This window comes from Aquarana catesbeiana, linkage group LG08, assembly GCF_042186555.1.
Source record: "Aquarana catesbeiana isolate 2022-GZ linkage group LG08, ASM4218655v1, whole genome shotgun sequence".
Lineage (NCBI taxonomy): Eukaryota > Metazoa > Chordata > Amphibia > Anura > Ranidae > Aquarana > Aquarana catesbeiana.
The window spans coordinates 90,666,454-90,687,769 of NC_133331.1; the positions used below are offsets into that span (position 1 = coordinate 90,666,454).

The window sequence follows — 21,316 nt, forward strand, 5'->3', positions numbered from 1 at the left end:
CCCTTTCATGCCGTTCCTGAGATGGACTACAAACTTATGTTTTTGTTTTTTTTTTCTCTAGGTCATGGAGGTGGGATGTAGTGGGGGGAACTGACATTTTTTATTGAGATTCCAGCACACGCATGGATTAGGGGATTTGCACTGTGCATAGAGCAGTGCACTTGACTACAATTAACATGTACTGCTTTTTGCAAAGCAACACTGATGGTGGAAAGTAAGTGTGCTTTGGGAGTGCATGCAGGACAGGAAAGAGAGCTGAAAAAAAACAATAAGAAAGCATTTAATGAAAAATTCAGTACAGCTTCAATAAATAGGGAATATCTAAGCATGATTCTAAAATAGTCTTATCGTGTAGTGTCACTTTAAATTTTGTTTTTTTAATTTAGCCACAGATGTATTCTTAACCCTCTTAATAGTTAAATGGTCAAGTACAGACTACAGCTTTTTATTGTATTATTTTTTATTGTATTTCTCCCCATTATTAAGCTCTATACCAAAGTAAACAGTGTTTGTGAGTAGAGTAAGCATATTCTATCAAAAAGCATCCTGAAGCCTTTCACGTGAGAAGTCCTGCATACTGTTCCATTTCCCAGTGCAGACATAAATACACGGACATGAGAAAATCCATAGTTTGTCCACACTGCCTTATTGGGGTTGATTTACTATCAGTAAGGGCTGGTCACTTAGCCAAATGAATGTAAGGCTGGCCATAAACGTGCCGAATGCTGAACGATTATTTGTCCGACTATCGCACCTTTGAATAATCGTTCAATTTTCGACCATTTATGGGGCCACAGCAACGGCCAATTTGTGTGATCAGGAGAATGTTGGGAGAATCGTGCGAGAAATAAAATAGAAAAAGAAATGTGCATGACCTGAAAAGAAGATTCCCGGCCACAAATTTTCTTTTCCGTAACAGGAGGTGGAATTAAAGGCTTGGTTGAATTTCAAAATCAATGGTGGCATCATTGGATTACAAAATGCACATATTTTAAATTTTCTAATGACAGATCGTTCGGACTTCGGCCCTTGTAAGGCCTGTATAAGTAAATAAATTGGACCTTTTTACTTTGAATACCCCATCAAGTACTGATAATCCTGTTTTTTACTTTCCCTCACCCATGATTGGGTATTTAGGTTGAACTGTTCACTTAATTTGCCAGCATACTCTTTGCTAAGGGAACAGCCTTTAGGCTGGGTTCACACTAGTGCGAAGTGGATGCAAGTTTCACCGGATCCAATTCGCATGACAGGAGACTGACCAGCTGTGGAGAAAATTGCACAGGGGTCCTGTGCGACTTTGGCTCCGTTTCAGGTCCGAATTCAGGCAAAAATTGGGGCCTGAAACGAAGAATAGGGACCCCTGCTGTGAGCCGCTTGCGATCTTGGTGTGAACCCAACCTTACTCTTTGGTAATCAATCCCATAGTGTTGAAAGAACCTCCTGCATGTGGCGTTTTGGGTGAGTTGACCTGCTGTTTTGTTCAGGGCAATTCACATAGTGTCTTACAGCACAAGTCAGCAAAACTACATGGCAAATATATAAACTTTTCATTCTGATGTGAAAGCTATATTATGTAGATCACCTACAATGAAGACATATATCACCCCTACACTTCCCTCAATGTCGGCTGTGGTGATGGCATTTGAAACAATTAAAACTGGCTAGAAGTTGTCTGCATTTAAAAATTAGATTGCCGGTGTTCACTTTTGCTGCAATTTGCTTTCATGAAGACTTCCAGGCATCTAATGAAACCCATCGCGAGTTACTAATAATACCCAGCAAACATTGCAACTGAGAAAAATTAGAAACTTTCCTAAGTCAAATCTATATAAATTTGATAACGGGCATGTTAAATAGAGATGCTGTGTTATTTGCTCTCTAGTGGATTATTGTTAGGGGAAGAAATAGGGGATTGTAAGGCCTAAAATATTAAAAGTTCAGCCAAGAGTCATGGCAGAGGATCAGTGCTTTCCTATTCTCCTTAAATCAGTTGTTGGGAAGAGGTTTTTTTTAACATTAAAAAAATCCTAAAATTTTCAAGTTTGAGTCACCAATTTCCATCATCAAACAGCATTGTTCTAGAGGTGTGTTGGGGCATAGAAGACAGGAATTGGGAGAGGTGATAAGAATAAGCTGTTTGGTGCCAGAATAACCAACTGGGACCGTTTTTTCTCCAATGGTGCCAGATTTTGGTAGTAATAGACTATTACTCCACTGGCACCACGGATTAGATACCCCTGATTCACTCTCATCAAGATTAACATAAAGCGGTATCTTGAGTCCATTAAAGTTCTTGTTTATATCTCAAGCCTTGATAAAGGGGAGTGTGTTTGGCCCGCAAAACATTGGCTTTTTTTGGGGGGACTTTTGTAACATTTGGTCTGGTGTGTTGTCTGTCAGATGTTGCCATGGGTGAATTCCCACACTTTTTTTCTGGTAAATCATTGTCATCAGGACAGCAAGTGAGGGGCAATCTCTGTAACAGAGCCGCAAACAGCAGTTCAAATCCTACACAGGTTCTAATCCTTCCCTTCTCTATTCAAAAGTAGCCAGAACTTTTTTGGCTTGACATACTGTATGCTTTGTCAGCTTTTGGTGTAAGTCTTTTAATCACCAGAATGGTTTTGTGTTTTATGTGAAAATTACATTTCCATAGTGTTGGTAGAGGAAAAGTAATACAGTCCTTGCAAATCAAGGACTTTCAATTTTAAAGTATTGGAGAATGGTTGCATGTTCTCTCGATTTACTCTTGTGTTTTTTTGTTTTTATTAATCCACTTTCATTCGTTTCTTCAGATGCATGTAATTCTAGATAGAGCAAATATTGGTCTGTGATGTGAAAAAGAATTTGACATTTTCAGTAAAGGTTATGGTGACATCTTGTGGTGCAAAAGTGTTTTGACACTTCTCTCACTGCCCATAGATTTTTCAACTATTGTGCCTTTTATTTAACTGTGTACTCAAGTTTGTTTGTTTTTTTTTGTTTGTTTTTTTTTTAAACCTTCTTTATATTAGGAGTTATGTGCAAGATAGTACAGAAAATATCAGGGATAACATAGAGCAATCAAAAATAGCATCAGGCAGATAAACTGTACAATAACCAAAAGGACATACTGAAAGAGCCTAAAGAGGTATATTATACTGGGTCGTAGCCATTGAAGAAAAAAATTAAAACAGAACAGTGTTAAAGAAAAAAAAAATACAGCAAACATGTAGGAACCGGGAATCATTAAGAGATGCATTTGAAAGGCAATGCAGTCAGCTAGAGGCATCTTGAGTACACAAGCTTTTATTGAATTGTTAGATTTGTGCTATGTAAATTGGGGCTAAGGAAAAAAGGAAAGAGGCATGCAGACCCTTAAGTACATCTTTTATATGTCTGTGGCTACCTTGGAGACTAGATGCCCCTAAAGGATTTTAATGTCAGTCTCTTTTCTTTTCTCATTTATTAAATATTTAAAACTGCTTCTTGCCCTTTTGTAATTGAGTTTATTCTTGTTGCATTATCTCACTGCCCACCTAAGTGGTAAATGTAATCCAGAATGCTGAATGTCATTTTTACATTTTGTTTGTGCGTGTATAATGCACTTTTTAAGACTCCTGTGTAACAGAGCCATAATTCTGGATTGTTTAAATTGTACTAGAGGTTTCTTGAGCTGTGGCCGATTGACCTCCCATTTGATGGGGTCTGTACAGTTCCAGAGCCAGTGCCACTTAACATAGCCAGCAGCGTTACTTCATTGATCTTTTTTGTTGTTAAGATTGCATTCTTTCTACTAACCACCACATAAGAATTTGTGGGTTCCTCTGGGGCCTATTTCCCTCTTGTATTCTCATAATATAACAAATAGCATTTTGCATTAGCTCTAATTCAGCTGGTAACACACGCAAGTTTTCTTGATTCCTCCAAAAACATTCCACCTTTTGCTTTTTTGTGTAATCCTGGAACTTTCTACCTTTTGTCACAGCTTTTATCATTTACTTTTACTTTTTTGTATATTTTTTATTTCTTGCGTCTGTGCAGTAAACTAACCCAGTTTTCCATCTTGTTCCAGTACTGATTGTGAAGGTTTTGAATTTATTTTTTCCTCTGTAAACATTTTGAAATGATAAGTTCACCTTTTGTAACATGTTGCACCCGTATTTAGGGTGTAACATGTTACAATAATGCACCTGCCTGGGACCCCCAATCCCACATTGTGACAGCAGCTGGTAAGCGCTCTTGTAGTACACTGATTTTTACTGGACTTTGGCAACTGTCTGTATGAGAGGTATTGGCAGACTGTGTACTGAGAGCCTGCAGGATCCTGGCATTGCACCCGCGATCAGCAGATCACGGGTGCAATGCTTTACAGGCTCCAATGTAAAAAATAAATAAATAAATGCACTTTTTTTTTTTTTACTTGCAAAATGGTGTGCATATATTATTTTTTACAAAAGGTAAAGGTATCCTTTTAAATATTTCAATTGTTCTATACTATACTAAAAAAACATCTACCAGCTTGTTTTTAAGAGGTGCAAAACACAGTAACCCATAGCAATCAATCAGAATTGCATTGTTTTACTGATGCGAAAGCTGATTTGGTTTTGTATAGTTTACTGACAGCTGCACATTTAGGAAACTTACTAGTGTAATATCAATGACTGCATTTCTCGTTTACACATACTGTAACATTTATTGTGTTTTCCTATATTGTCTATAATATCTTTATTGCTTTCAACACAAATATCATCAGTTTAGTGACCTGTTTAATTTTAAACTTTTAATATGTATGTGCAAATTAAACAAACCTATGTTTTTATAATAAGATACTTTATATGCATGAAGAAACAATGTTGGCATTGTAATTAAAAAGTCACTTTTCTCATCTGTAAGGTGACGACTACACCAGATATTTACATATTTGTGTATTTGGGTTGATTTTGACCACTGAAGTGTTTGGGGGTGGAAAGGTTTATAATAAGGTTAATGGTATTCTCTTCCTTGCCTGTTTTTTGTCTAAATACCCACCTATAATTCCATGCCAAAACCTTCTGGTTCAAACCTTGCTCTATCATTTTGAACCCACAAAAGTCTAAAATCTTGGCATTCATATACAGGGAAGAAGGTGGACTGCACAATGTGGGGCACATGAATGGTTTTTAAAAAAAAATATGGCCATGGAAACAATTGTTACAATCTTATTAGCCTTAGCTTACATCATTCAAAAATTAAAACATGATTTAAAGTTCTCTTTACAGGCTTCACTTGTACATTGGCTTGTTATGCTTGTTGGCTACTCTTCCAGCTGAGAGGCCACTGGTGTAGAGTGTTTCCAGGTGTTACTCTTTCATGGTTTCTCTTATCTTCTCTCCTTGGTTACAGTTCCTCTGTCCCTGTCTCGTACCTTTGTTGTCAGCAGAACAGAATCGTTAGCTGGTTCTCCAGGTAAATCATGCATGTTTCTATTCAATTATTCATTTATCAGTCTTTGATTTCTCTCTTTTCCAATTTCATGCCTTTATACTGAACTAAACCAGAATCTTCATATTTGAAACAGGTTTCAGAATTAGCCTAAAGATGAAAAATGGTGCCCTGGCCGTGTGTTTTTTTTTTTCTCTGATAACTGAAAAAAATATTTGTGTATGACAAGTCAAAATAAAAAAAAATAAAAAATCAGATTGAGGGACCCAAGACGTCATTCTTTCAGATTATGCTACCGCCTACATAAGAAATAGACACTGGCAAACTAAAAACTGTAGGCCAGCCCAGGATAACCTCTCCTACTGATAGCATTCCTTAGTTTTTTGGTATTGTCCTTAGAGGATGGACTTCTGTTCTAAAGAGCTGCTGTATAAACATATTTTTACTAGCACTTTTTTTTTTCTTCAAGACTTAACTGTCTTTCTTCTACATCATTTCTAGAGCTGGTCTTTTTGATTAGTTATCTGGCAAAGTCATCCTGAGCATAGCTTTTGGAGTTTCCTATCTGGAAACTGCTGGACTGGACGTTGCAAGGCGAGTCTGGAAGTTAACTTCGGGCACTATATTTCAATTAGGGTACTTTCCAGATCCCATTCTGCCTAAACACAGACTGGGAGCCCATCACTGGTGTTTGTTTTACCACTTCTGCATTGTCCACATCCAAGCACCCCAAACATACCACTGTGCATGCAAACGCTAGGGTACAAAGTCCATCAAACCCTCAGAGAAGCCTTCCTTGCTTAAAAGTGCGCTCCCACTTTCAAAGATGGGGGCTGTTTGTTGGCCTTTGTGGACATGTGGACAGCTTGTGCCTCAAATTCCTGGCTTAGAAAGATGGTTTCCAGTCCCTGCCCCCTCCTCCTCTCAACCTTCCCATATCACTGCACAGATTAGAAGAACTCCATCAAACCCCCAAGGGTCTTTTGTATCAAGGTGCCATTGCCCCAGTTCCTTTGGCAGAATGGTTTCATGGTTTTATTTCAACTTGCTTACAGTTCTCTAATGGGGGCATTCACCCCATCTTGGATCTCAAAGCACTGAAAGTCTTAATTTGGCCCCAAAAATTCCACATGGAATCCACTAGGTCTGTCATCGCCCAATTCTCATAGTCCCCCATGTGGATCCTCTATACTGCTAGCTCATGGCCCTGCCATTTGGTTTCCCCTTCTTCAGCAAGGTTCTAGCTCCAATACTAGCCCTGCCACACTCTTGTGGAATACTTAGATGATCTTCTGCCGAGAGAACAATCAGCACAGGCTCTGTCGAACAACAGGTCCTTGTCTGTACAGATATTACAATAGTCCAGATGAATCCTGAAACTTCAGAAATCACAGGTGAAACCAACTCATTTGGAGTATCTGGGTTAGTCCTGTAAACGGCTCAGACCAGAGTGTTTCTCCTACAGGACAAACGCCAGACTCTCCACTTTTGCATAAATGTCCTCGATCTGGACCATTTGCCAGGTTTCATTCCAGACTTCTTCAACACAATATCTTGTTTGTTGTCAGAGAAGTCAGTTCCGTCCCTGGACAGACCAATTAGGTTGGCGCTGAAGACTAGTTTGTCCCTGGCTTAGTGGCTCCAGAATCAGGCTTTGGAATCAGAAAAGTTCTTGGGTAGATCCATCACAATGCATGTCAGTCTGTTGGACTAGGGACGAGTCATGGGCACTCTTTTGGTGCAGGGAACTTTATCATGGAGAAGTCTCATCTTCCAGTCAACGTTCTGGAGCTTCAGGAAATTTGGCTGTGTCTGCAATGCTAGATGGTCCTGCTGGAAGATCATCTGATCTGGATTCAGTCGGACTTGAGGCTCCTCCCTGAAGATTGATTCAGCATTCATCAAGGAAGAACTTGAAGCCTTGCTGTGGCAAGAGAGATGTTGGTCAGATCTTCTCATGGGCATAAGTTCACGTTCCAACTTTGTCTGCCGTTGACTTCCCAGGCATAGACAATTGGCAGGCAGACTTCTTCAGCTGGCAACATGTGGATCAAGTTGAGTGGTCTCTACACACGAAGGTGTTCCAGAACTTGTGTTGCAGGTAAGGAACACAGAATGTGGACCTCTTGGCATCCAGGTTCAACAACAAACTGAGAAGGTTTTTGACTAGGTACAGGTATCCTGTAGTAGAAGTAATGGATGCTCTAGTGGCTCTTTGGACTCAGTAGACCTTGATCTGTGCCTTTCTTAAATTAGGTCATTCTGGTACTGCTCATAGCTCTCTACTGGCCAAGACGGATTTGGTACTTCATAAAATGTGGATGTGAGGTGCTGGACTCACCAGATCGACCTTTACCAGATTGACTTTTACCAGATTGTCTAAATCTGTGTTGTAGTTTGGGCTGTGAGTTTTATATCTCAACCACTCCTTCTTTTAGAAAGATGGATTCCCTTTTTGTCATTCTGGATGGTTCCTGTAAGGGTACACCAGCTTCTCATGCCACCATCTTGGGTGGCTCAGACAGACTATTATCCAAGCTGACTGTCTCTAGAGTCGGAATCCACTCTTTCCTGTCACAGAACACTTTACTAAATCTGTAAATGCTTCCATGGCTTATGGTCATTGAGCTGCTGTTTCACACATTTGAAAGGCTGCCACCTGATCCTCTGTTCCCATTCACTAGGTGGATGTTCAAGCCTCATCAGATGACTGCTTTGAGTGTAAGGTCCTTCAGGTGGCTCTTTGATATTTGAGCTGCAGGCAGTTCCCAGTTCTGTTTAATTCCTTGGCGCTTTTTAGCGTTTTTTTTTTTTTTTTGCGGTGTTTCCTGCCCCTCCTGTAGGCAGCAGTGTAACCCGAAGGTAAATAATATACATGCTCGCGCTCTATCTCTCGCACTCTCTCTCTCTCTCTCTGTCTCTCAATAGACTCCAAGAAAAGGATTTAATGCTGAGAAAATGTTTAGCATAAAAGAATCTTTGCATTTACATTTCTGTTGCAGACATATTCTGTCCACTTGATATTTGATTTATATTACTGCAAAACTAAAAAACAATATATCATTGATCTTGATAAAGGATAAGGGTGGGGGTTGTTGGGGCTCTGGAAATCTGGCACATCTAACATACCCTATCATTGGAAAGTCCAAAGTGGTGGAAAAAACTATTAAAATCAGAAGATTACATAAATTATCATCCATGAAAACCCTAGTGAATCACTACATGTTATAGCCTAGAGTGCATCTGGAAAGTATTCACAGCATTTTACTTTTTCCACATTTTGTTATGTTACAGCCTTATTCCAAAATGGATTAAATTCCTTATTTTCCTCAAAATTATACAAACAATACCCCATAATCACAACGTGAAAGAAGTTTGTTTGAAATATTTGCAAATTTATTAAAAATAAAAATTGGAAAAAAATTCTCATGTACATAAGTATTCACAGCCTTTGCTCAATTACAGCCTCAAGTCTTTGAGTATGATGCTACAAGCTTGGCACACGTATTTTTGGGCAGTTTCTCCCATTCTTCTCTGCAGGACCTCTCAAGCTCCATCAGGTTGGATGGGGAGCGTTGGTGCACAGCCATTTTCAGATCTCTCCAGAGATGTTCAATCGGGTTCAAATCTGGGCTCTGCCTTTTTTTTTTAATTTTTTATAAAAGCCAGTGGCGTGCAAAACACACCCAAAAGCTTCCGGTGCCAAAAAAAGTGCACACACATAGAGTGAAACAAAAAAACGTGCAACGGGTGTTACTGTCCTCCACTGGGGAAGGACCTTACCCTGATCCTCCGGGGTGTTAGGCTCCTGGCAGGGACTGAGGTACTTCACTTGGGTCCATCTGGCCTAAACCAGACGGACCCCCGTTCTCTGGAAGGTCTGCCGAAACAGACCCACCCAAGTACTAGGTGGGACTCCCCCGAAGGGAGACCTCATGAGAGAGGGCTAATAAAGCCAGAAGGCCTATGTCCACCACCTCCCAAGACATTCAGAGTAGGCCCTAGGACCCACACCCTACTCATCACACAGTGACAAACATGTATACACATCAAACAAAAAAATACAAAAAAGTGACAAACATGGGGATAAATAAAAAAGTGGGGAGAAGGAAGGTGGGAGAGTGAAAAGTGACCATTGTGTAATACAATGGCCGGCCCTCCGGCTAGGCCCCTGTGCTATACACCTTATTTTGACATAAAAGCAACCAATCATACTTAATTCTAAACCATCTTCTCAAGAATAACTAGCTCTTTGTGGTTGGTGGTTGGGCTTCCCCCGTTTACTTTCTCTGACCTAATTTTCTGGATAATCTGGTTGGTCTAACATTCATGACACAGATATGTGTGTTGCATTGTGTAGTTCAAATTCCTTTGAACTGCAGAAAGCTTTAGGAAAGGCTCACAAGATGTTTAATAGCGTGATAATGGGGATCACATACTTATGTCTGTTTCAGAAGTAGGGCCTCTGTCACGTTAGTTTGCATGTTTAAGGATGCTTATTTTATGTAATCAATTTTTATTTTATTTTTTATTTTTTTGACTTAAAAGAGGTGTTGGAAGGTAAAAAAAAACAACATACATACTCACCTAGATGACTGCAGCATAGATGTTTACACTGAGAACTGAACGATCAAAGACTGATTGCTAAGTTCTCGGGTCCACTCTGAGCACAGAGAGGTGACTGTCAATCACTGGCTCTCCGCTATGCCCCTTCAGCCCTCACTGGCTGGGGAGGGTTTGGGAATGGCTGTCTCAGGATTTCAGCAGCCCATTGAAAGGCTAAGCCAGCTGTCAGTCAGGCAATCTAGGCAGATCACGACATTGTTGGGAATCTCTGCAGAGCCTGGACTGGCTCTGTGATGTCAGCCAACAGCAAACTTTAGCCCGCTGTCAGCTGAATCTGGGTCACAGGAGTGTAGAACTAAGTGCCTTCCTGTGACTCAGGAGAAAGAGCTTTGGCCATATTTCTCAAATGCATTCCTGGGAAAAGTGAGCTTGATAACTCAAAGATTGAAGTATCAGAAGAGGAAGAAATTGAGTGCATGTATGTTTGAAGAACTCAAGCCAAAACATATTTCTGTGTTTCTTATTATCCTGTTCTCTAAGACTTACAATCAGTCACATTATACAATATTGCTTGAAGAGATCTCATTGATTTACCCTATTGATCTCTTTATTATGCTATTTTGATTCTTACATTGGCAGCCTTCAGCGGTGTACTGCAGGTTCAGTGTCATTAATCCTGCTCACAGCATTCTGTCAATTTTCTAAGTCCTTTTTTTTTGACCTGACATGCAGTAATCTCTATTTAATTAAAGAAAAATCTGGGCTTTTTTTTTTGTAAACGTGTGAACAAATGCACTGTCTCTTTCTGTTAGTTTTTAGCCCGAAAACATCCTCCACATCATTTATTCTGTGTCTGTTTTGCTAAATAGAAATTTATATATTTTTTGATCCAAGCTCTTAACAAAGGTTTTGTTGAAGATACCATCCAAAAAAATACGGAGCAAAAGATGACAACTTTTTGTGATCACCAAGGCTTCTGACTAATCTGGCAATGCTGTAACTAGTGGCAACTTGCCAGCAACATGATTGCTGGCGGGGGGCAAGGAAACCACTGACCTATTTCCGTGGTATCACTCCTTTAGTGTAGAATCTCTATCCCCAGATAGGCAGCAATGCCATAGAAACAGGATAGTGGTCTCTTTGCCCTCTCTAATAATCCTGGCACTGGCAAATCGCCCCCAGTGACAGGAATGCTAGTGTGGCTTAAGTAATAAGGAGTGCTTAAATCTGAACTTTCCAGACAAGCCGTTAAATACACAGATGAAATGCATATAAGGTAGCGCTCTTACTTGACAAAGGATTTGTATTCCTGTCCTGAGCTGGACAGGAATCCCTGCTCAACCCTACAGTGCCTTGCAAAAGTATTCAACCCCCCCCCCCCATGGCTTTTTACCTATTTTATTACATTACAGCCTTTAGTTCAATGTTTTTTTAAATCTGAATTATATGTGATGGACCAGAACACAATAGTCTAAGTTGGTGAAGTAAAATTAGAAAAATATATACATAAAGCTATTTTTTAGAAATAAAGAACTTATAATTGGCATGTCTGTATGTATTCACTCCCTTTGTTATGAAGCCCATAAAAAGCTCTGGTGCAACCAATTACCTTCCGAAGTCACATAATTAGTGAAATGATGTCCACCTGTGTGCAATCTAAGTGTCACATGATCTGTCATTACATATACACACCTTTTTTGAAAGGCCCCAGAGGCTGCACCACCTAAGCAAGAGACACCACTAACCAAACACTGCCATGAAGACCAAGGAACTCTCCAAACAAGTAAGGGACAATGTTGTTGGGAAGTACAAGTCAGGGTTAGGTTATAAAAAAAAAAAATCCAAATCTTTGGTGATCCCTAGGAGCACCATCAAATCTAGCATAACCAAACGGGAAGAACATGGCACAACAGCAAACCTGGCAAGAGACGGCCACACACCAAAACTCACGGACCGGGCAAGGAGGGAATTAATCAGAGAGGCAGCACAGAGACCTAAGGTAACCCTGGAGGATCTGCAGAGTTCCACAGCAGAGACTGGAGTATCTGTACATAGGACGACAATAAGCCATACGCTCCATAGAGTTGGGCTTTATGGCAGAGTGGCCAGAAGAAAAACATTACTTTCAGCAAAAAACAAAATGGCACGTTTTGAGTTTACAAAAAAGCATGTGGGAGACTCCCAAAATGTATGGAGGAAGGTGCTCTGGTCTGATGAGACTAAAATGTAACTTTTTGGCCATCAACGAAAACGCTATGTCTGGCGCAAACCCAACACATCACCCAAAGAACACCATCCCCACAGTGAAACATGGTGGTGGCAGCATCATGATGTGGGGATGTTTTTCAGCAGTCAGGACTGGGAAACTGAACAGAGTTAAGGAAAAGATAGATGGTGCTAAATACAGGGATATTCTTGAGCAAAACCTGTACCACGCTGTGTGTGATTTGAGGCTAGGACGGAGGTTCACCTTCTAGCAGGACAATGACCCCAAACACACTGCTAAAGCAACACTTGAGTGGTTTAAGGGGAAACATGTAAATTCGTTGGAATGGCCTAGTCAAAGCCCAGACCTCAATCCAATAGTAAATATGGTCAGACTTAAAGATTGCTGTTCACAAGCGCAAACCATCCAACTTGAAGGAGCTGGAGCAGTTTTGCAAGGAGAAATGGGCAAAAATCCCAGAGGTAAGATGTGGCAAGCTCATAGAGACTTATCCAAAGTGACTTGGAGCTGTGATAGCTGCAAAAGGTGACTCTACAAAGTATTGACTTTAGGGGGTGAATAGTTATGCACATTGACTTTTTCTGTTATTTTGTCCTATTTGTTTGCTTCACAATAAAAAATAAAAACAAAATCTTCGAAGTTGTGAGCATGTTCTGTAAATTAAATGATGCAAATCCTCAAACAATCCATGTTAATTGCAGGTTGTGAGACAACAAAACACGAAAAATACCAAGAGGGGGGTGAATACTTTTGCAAGGCATTGTATATGGCAAGGCAGAGGATGTGAATTTGCTCTGCTACTGTTAAGTAACATTTAGGCAGGCCACACAGGATTAGTTTTTTATCATTCAACCAGTGGGTTGAATGAAAGAAAATGAATTGATTCCCCCATCCACAAGTTCAAGCTATTGTACTCTGACAGCGGGGACTTCCCTGCCATTAAAATACACTCATCAGCACCATTGGCTATAGCCAGTGGCACTGATCAAGCAAACCTTTTCCAATACGCTGGTTGTACGGAAGTCGATCGAGAGATTTGAGGTCATGCTACAACATTTCTATGGGATTAAGGTCTGGGCTCTGTCTAGGCCAATCCAAAAGGCGCATTTTATTTTTCTGAAGCCTATTTATGGTGGATTTGCTTTGATGCTCCTCATCCTTGTCCTGCTACATCACTCAAATTCTACTAAGCTTCAGTTGGCGGACAGCCACCCTGACACATTATCCTGTACGACATTTTGGTAAACTTGGGAATTAATTTTCCCCTTGATGGCAAGTGGTCCAGGCCTGGAGCAGTAAGCAAGTGCAAATCACGATGCTCCCTCCATTTTACTTCACAGTTGGGATGATGTTTTGATGTCGGCAAGTTGTGCCCTTTTTGTAACATAAATAGTGCTGAGTGTTCTTCCTGAACAATTCAACTATTTTTTTTTTTTTTTTAATCAGTCCACAACATTTTCAGGGTAGCATTCTGCTTAGCCAAAGTGCCCTTTGGCGAGCTTCAAGCACGCAGCAATGTTGTCTTTTTTTTTTGTTTTGGTTTTTTTTTTTTTGAGATCAGCGGCTTTCTACCCTTGTGTTCTGCCAAGGGGACCATGCCTGTTTAAAGACATACGTATGGTAGACTCATGTACAGGGATGTTTGCTATTTCCAGTGATGTTTTCAAGCCTTTAGTTGTTACTCTTGGGGTTCTTTACCTCACTGAAGATGCAGTGCAGTGCCTTGGCAGTTATCTTGGCTTGGCGTCCACTTCTAGGAAAAGTATCCATAGTATTAAACTGACTCCATTTAGCCTAGGTACACCTCAAAGCGATCTCTCCCGCAGGCAGTTCACACTGCCCTCTGCGAACCGCTGCGGGTGTCAATACAAATGATGCCCCCAGATCGGTTCACAGATCGCAGTGTGAACTGTGAACTCTCACAGGAATCAGATTGCATGAGTGAGAACACCCATGCGATCTGATTCTAGTGTGGGGAAAAAAGTCCCTGCGTTATTTTCCTGCGAATCCAATGCAAGTTCAGCCATACAACTGTATGGCTAAACCCGCATTGCACAGACACCGCTCACGATCGGCACCGCGGTGCGGGTGTGAATCACATATAATGTCTGTGTTCGCACAAGTGTGAACCTGGGCTTAGACAAATTATCTATAACTATCGACTGATGAGATTGCTTTGTGTCCCTTTCCAGCCTTATGCAGATCAACTACTCTTGATCGTATGTCTTCAGAGAGCTCCTTGTTGCGAGTCATGGTTCACATCAGCTGATACTACTTATGAACAGTGATCTTAAAATGTTTCAGTGTCTTTTATCAATCAAAGAAGTTCTAATTTATCTCATTGAATTCTAATAGTAGCTCTAATTCATCTTCATAAATCTCAAAACTCATTTCATTGATAGGACTTCAGGTGGGCAAACTACCAACTCCCAGTTAGCTTTCGTTGAAGTAATTCATTCATGAGTTCACTTACTTTTTCCTCCAGCAGTGTGAATGTTTAATGGGCGTGTTCTAAAAAGACACAAAAAATCAGAATTGCTTGTGTGTTATCAGCCTGCCTTTCTATTTAGGACAAGACAAACTTAACCTAACTCTGTTGACATTTTAGCTTTATGTAAAGTTTGTACGTTTTTGGCGATTCGTCTGAAATATAGAATTAAAGAATAGAGAACTGAGAATCGGATACTGTTAGGGGTCTTTGAAAACAATTTGCACATTGGGAATCTGGACTGTATGGTCTTATTTACCAGCTCAGTCCAGCTGCCACTAGTGTCAGAGGTAAGTGCTGGTGGGGTGAACTGTTCACTTCTTAGATCTCTGTAAGTAACCCTTGCTTGGCCCTCCCAAACTAATTGGGGAGCAGCACTCAGTTTTCAGTGCTCTAAGGCCTGTGTATTACATGCACAAATGTCTTGATCTGTCTGTAACAAAACTGTAACAATTTTTTTTCTTAATGTTTCTATTAGCTGAAAATAAATCACCACCTCGCCCCTGTGGGTTAAATCATTCGGACTCCCTCAACAGAAGTGACAGAATTGATGCCGTCACGCCAACGCTGGGGAGCAGTAATAACCAGCTAAATGCATCATTCTTACAAGTGTACATCCCAGATTACTCTGTGAGAGCCATAACAGACCTGCAGTTTGTCAAGGTATTTTCCAATTTTCCTGCCACTGTTTAAATAGTACAAACATCTTCCACAGATATACAGAGCCAGGGCATAGAAAGGCTGTAATAGCATGGAACAAAGGTACAGTACTGCTGTTTAAGTAGTAATTATGTTGCAGAAAAAAGTAGTCCTTTTTTGGGATAGAGTTAATAAACTAGTTTAGGGTTCCCTTTCTGTATCTTAAGGCTGTATTTTAAAGCCTAGCACATGTTGTATATTTCCTTTCCTTACCTGTGCTTATCCCATGCATATACTCTCCTTTTCTTTGTTTCCACTGCCCCATTCAGCTTCCGGGAGCAAAGAAACTACCTGACACTTTCAAGTATGGAGGATTAACCACTTCCCGCCTATAGCAAAATGATGGCCAGGATATGGTTCAGTTATCCTGACTGAAAAGAGTTTGATACAGAAAACTGTAGAAGGTGTGCCACATCCCAAATGTACCAAGAAAGAGGAAAACCCCCAAGGGTGGGACTTTGAAGGCACTACCACATAATGAAAAGTAGTAAAAAAAATATTAAACATTTATTGGAAAACATATATAGAACATGGCACATGACCGTGGATACAATGTATACAAAAATGCAAATAAAGATATAGCTTCCTTCCTCGGTTCAGGAAGTTATATCTTCCGTTGCATTTTTGTATACACTGTATCCACGGTCATGTGCAATATTCTATATATGTTTTCCAATAAATGTTCAATATTTTTATACTACTTTTCATTGTTTTATGTGGTAGTGCCTTCAAAGTCCCACCCTTAGGGGGTTTTTCCTCTTTCTCAGTTATCCTGACTGGGCGTCATGACATCCAGCAGGATAACAAGCCAGCCCGCACCCGCGGGGGCGCTCGGTGGTGTGGTGTGTCAGTCTGACACACCGCATCGCCAATCGTGGTAAAGAGCATCTAACCACATGATCAGCATGAACCAGGAAGTACTGGTAATCGACTTTCCTCGGTTCGCGCTGACAGGGAGAGCCGATCGGCGGCTCTCCTGTCAGAGGGGAGTGCTCAGAGGTGCCCACTACAATGGCAGTCGGTGCCCACCCAAACCTCCAATCAGTGCCCATCAGTAACACCTGTCAGTGCCCTTCACAGATGCACATCAGTAATGCCTGTCAGTATCTCCTCAGCAGTGTCCATCAGTGCTGCCTATCTGTGCCCTTCAGTGTTGCATATCAGTGCCCATCAATTTTACATATTAGTGCCTCCTCATCAGTGCCCGTCAGTGAAGGAGAAAACAATTTTATAAACAAAACTAAGGAAAACTTTTTTCTTTTTCAAAAATGTTGGTTTAGCAAAAAAAAAAAAACCCAGTGGTGATCAAATACCACCATAAGAAAGCTCTATTTGTGGGAAGAAAATTTAGTTTGGGTACAGTGTTGTACGACCACACAATTGTCATTTAAAGTGCAACAGGGCTGAAATCTGAAAATTGTCCTGGGCAAGGAGGGGGCGGGGGGCAGTTTTTATTCCCTGGTTTACTGCTGTAGTCCAAGTTGTTTAAATTTATGAAGAAGTGTATACAACTGATCTTCTTGCTGATGTTGTGGTTTTTTTTTTTTTTCTTGCTTTCTCCACAATAGATCACAAGGCAACAGTACCAAAATGCCCTCATGGCTTCTCGAATGGACAAAACTCCACAATCCTCAGACAGTGAAAACACTAAAATTGAAATGACTCTAACTGAGCTACATGACGGTTTAGCCGATGAAACTGCCAATCTGCTCAATGAACAGAACTGTGTTTCACACAAGTCCAATCACAGTATGCACAATGAAGGGCCTATCTGAGCCGACGTCACACAGCTTGCTTAAGTTCAGGACTATCTTCACTCCATTCTCCAGCTTCACTCCTGGATTGTCTGTGCGATTGAAAAGGTGTCTGGTATGTGCACCTACCACATTCCATCCAGCATTCTGAGACCAAAGATTCTGAGCCCAGCGGTGAGAGGACCCGAAGAGTTTAACACTAGAGTGTGACAGATGTTTAGAAGAGAAAAACAGTAATAAGTAAGAGATTGTTATTTCATGTATGAGACCAAAAAGAAATGGCTAACCCGTTCAGATGGAAATTTGGAACACCACTTTTTTTTTTATGCCCCACTTCATTAGATTTAAAGGATGCATAAAGACAACTTTCAGATTAAACTTATTGTGCTTTTGTATGTTAAATATTTTATTTTGGTATTTAATGTTTGGAATTACACACCTGAAGTGCAGTTGACTTGATTGTATAGTGTGAAAGCCCAAAATAGTTTTCAGATATCTCATTACCGGTGACGTTTTCCCACAGAAGCATGACTGTTATATATTTAAAAATGATGGTAATAAGTGACCTGACCCATATTATTTTGGCAGCACGCTGCTTCCCCAATAGGCGTTTGCAACCAAATCTTTATATCCTAGAAATGATTGTTAGAGAGAGTTTGACACCCAGATTTCCAGATTATATATTTTTTTGTTTGTCTTTAAGGTTTTGTCCATGGTTTTTAAGATGGACCTAGTTTGCCAGTCACCTAAAAAATTACCATGTTTTAATGGGAACACAGGGTGTTAAATTGTGTTAACATTTATGGGGATGGGTAAGACAATATATTACTCTTCTCCATGTTTAAAGGTCCACTCTAAACACTCAGTATCAAAATTTGACACCTGTGTAGAGGGCATTGCGGGATGTTAGCATTGAAAAAGGCTTTAAACAGATTGCAGGATTAAGACACAAGTGTTATTTACTTTTAATCCTTTAATTAAAAGTATCTCCAAACCAACCCAGAGTTTAATGTTCTAAAATAAATAAAACACATTCTTATACTTGGTGTTTGGTTCAGTGTGTAACAAGTGAAACAGAAGTACTCTGCTGTCAAATCCTCAACTCAACAGCAGTTATTGCTCTGGGGTCCTAGAAAAGTGCTACAGATTTGGAGCCCTTGCATAAAGCTGAACACATTTGTTACTCAGATCTACACAAATGACGAAATACATAGCTTAGTGAAGATGATGGTGCAATCATATATGTAAAAATCTACTTAAAACGGAACTAAACCCACCAATTTAACTGTTTTCCAAAAAAAAGCTCCAGTGAGAAATGTTCAGTAGATGTTATCTAGCCATCCTCAATGAGGGTTCCCCCAGAGGTTTCTGGGGGTTCTTGTTACTGTGTCTGATTGTGCCTACATAACTTCATGGCAACACCACTTATCCAGGCCAGTGGCACAACACTTTTAGGGGGCGGCTTTCTCACTGCCACTTTATAAGAGACATTCTTCCCACTATTCACCAATGTAAGGGGGCATTTTCCTACTGACTCCCAATCGATTGGTTTTATAAGGGGTACCCTGAGACCTGGGAGTTATTACAAGGGTTCCTGTATGGTAAAAACGTTGGGGGGTGCCTTAATCAAACATACCTATGTTTTTAGCATTGTGTGCTACATTCAAGGCATTCCACTGGTAATGGCTGTCACAGTTGCCAGTGTGCTTATGTCCACTTTCAGTCAAACTTTCAAGACATCAAATAGCTGGTGTCATTAATGATCACACATGCAGCACCATGTCAACTACAAATGTAAATAGTGGCCATCTTCGGCTGCAAAAAGTATAAGAAGGGTTTAGTTCCGCTTTAAAACGCATCTTCTGTGTATAGCATATTATTGAGTGTCCCTCCTTATCTGTCACTCCTTCCTTCTTCCCTCATAATTGTAGCCTGGAGTATTTACAAAGCAAATTGAAGCTTTGTTTCAGTAACCTCTCTATAATCACAAAATGTGGTAAAAAACTTAACATTCATTGTTGTGCCATTCATTTTGCTTTTTTTGGAATGTTGGGGTGCGTTGGCAACCCATTAATTTTGATTGGGGTGTTATAATGCATTGCAAGTTAATGCACAACATAATGAGTGTTAACACACATCGAAGTATATAGGCCCTAAAACTTTCCATAGTGTAACAGCAGAACTCTAAGGCCCCTTTCACACGGGTGTTCGGTTTAGATCTGTCTATCAGCTTTTAATATGGATCCAGACTGATCCACAATGAATGTCTATGGGTGAGCAAATGTAAACATGGTTATCCGTTTAGATCTGCATCCATGACCGTTCAGGTCCCAATTTTTAAACGTAACAAAGCTGCGTCCTTTTCAGTTTAGAGATGTGAACGGATATAAATGGATGCCATCCACTTACATCTGTTTATATCCGGTTTAAGGCAAGAAACTTTTTTTGTTTATATTTTTGTCACGTCTGATTGGTCTGTGCAACAAATAAGAAATAAAAAAAAAAATACAGGATGTAGACTGATGTAAACTGAACTAAACATGACTGAACAGATGACTTCCTTGTGAAAGGGGCCAAAGATTCCATACTAGAGTCCTGTAAAGGAGATCTAAAGCCAAAACGTTTTCAGTGAGTGATGAGGTTTTGGGAACCTAGTCAGGCTGCTGTCTGTACCTGAGATTCACTCTGTCCTAGTAACCTATGCCACTGGGACTGAAAATGAGGGAAAATCTGAAATGTTGAGTTGTAAAAAAGGGGAGTAGAGGGGAAATCTTTCAGTAGCAATCCTTGTTCTGGTGACCGCTGTCTACTGGTTGATATTCCACTTTTTGGAAAGATTACATTTCACCTCTCCTTGAGTCAGTCGGACAGATATGGAAGGGAAATCTCCCCAAAAAGATGTAGATAGTAAAAAACAAAGGCTTTCCAAAATGGAAAAGCAAAATTTCTGCTTCAGAGTCTTTATTACAAAAGTCTCAACGTGAACTGCCTTGGCTTTCGATAGGATAATACTAGAGTGTTTATGGAAAGATGACTTGCATTCATCATTTTAAAAACGAAGTGCTGAAGTTTCAGTTTCAATCATGATCACAGCTATTTATTCCTTACTTTCTTCCCCCCCCCACCCCAAATTGACAAATTGACTTTTGGTCAATCGAGTATGGCTATTTTGTGGGCTGGAGGATGAATAATGTAAGGGACGGCTGTTTTCCCAGGAATCCTTGACATCAGGAAAATGCCCATTTTTTTTTTTTTGCGACTGCTTTTGAATCTCTGTTGACCCAGCCAAGGACTTATTACTTTGCTTAAGGGACATGTTCACTCCTAACGTGCTTTACTAGCCTTCGCAAGTAGCTTAGTGCCTTATAATCTGTTTGTCATGAGAGGCTAAATATTGAATGCGAATGATTCTCCATGTTCTCTTTGTCGATGCAGTGTTATAACTGTAAACTGTATACCTTTCATTCCTTGCACTATTCATTTGGCTCTACCACTGAGATTAAAATAAAATAATCCTGTCCGCAAAATGCAGGGTTTATAATCTCTATCCTTCTAAAAGCCTAAAAATGCTGGTATGCTGACTCCCTGGCTCCAATACTGAGCCACTAATCCACTATGCAGATTGGAAAGGTAGAAACTTTTATGAATTCAAACTTTAATATTTCACAAGTATCCTTTAGCTGAACATAAAATCCAGTGCTTTTTTTTTTTTTTAGAATGAATATTATATTCAGCCCCGATCGCGCTATTACTTTGATACATATGAATTCTTGCCTTTTTTAAATGCTAAGCCGTTACTGTATAAACCATGAGAGACCTCTGTTTTTAGCAATGTGTATTCTCCACCTAGATGCTATTAAAAATGTGGTGTTTTGGAGAAATGCTGCTATCTTGTAGTTGAACCTGATGTTTGTGCCTAGATGACTATTTTTTCAATTTCATTGTTTTACTGTATAATACTTTTGTCTTTTCCCCATTGAATAAGTATGAAAATGAAACCATGCTCTGCCTGAGAGGCTGAACGTCACGTGTGCATATATCTGCTGATCGGTTAATGGTCTCTGTTCTGGTAATAATTCTTCTATTAACCTCCAATAGTTCACACTATTGCGAATTGGAAGCGAGTTTTACTGCATCCAATTTGCATATCAGGAGATTGTGGCTGGCTCTCTATGA

At 40.1% G+C, this 21,316-nt stretch overlaps 1 protein-coding gene across 3 annotated transcripts in view; it reads left to right on the forward strand.

The window, feature by feature from the left end:
* CNNM2 (cyclin and CBS domain divalent metal cation transport mediator 2) overlaps positions 1–21,021 on the forward strand; it is a 222,134-nt gene extending 201,113 nt beyond the window's left edge. For 2 of the 3 annotated variants that reach the window (XM_073596129.1, XM_073596127.1), the window contains 3 exons: positions 5,368–5,430; positions 15,166–15,350; positions 16,955–21,021. In XM_073596129.1, the coding sequence (XP_073452230.1) occupies positions 5,368–5,430; positions 15,166–15,350; positions 16,955–17,161 (455 nt within the window). In that variant the 3' untranslated portion in view covers positions 17,162–21,021. The remainder of the gene's footprint in view (positions 1–5,367; positions 5,431–15,165; positions 15,351–16,954) is intronic. The other variant, XM_073596128.1, reaches the window with a different exon arrangement.
* Positions 21,022–21,316: the final 295 nt, after the last annotated feature.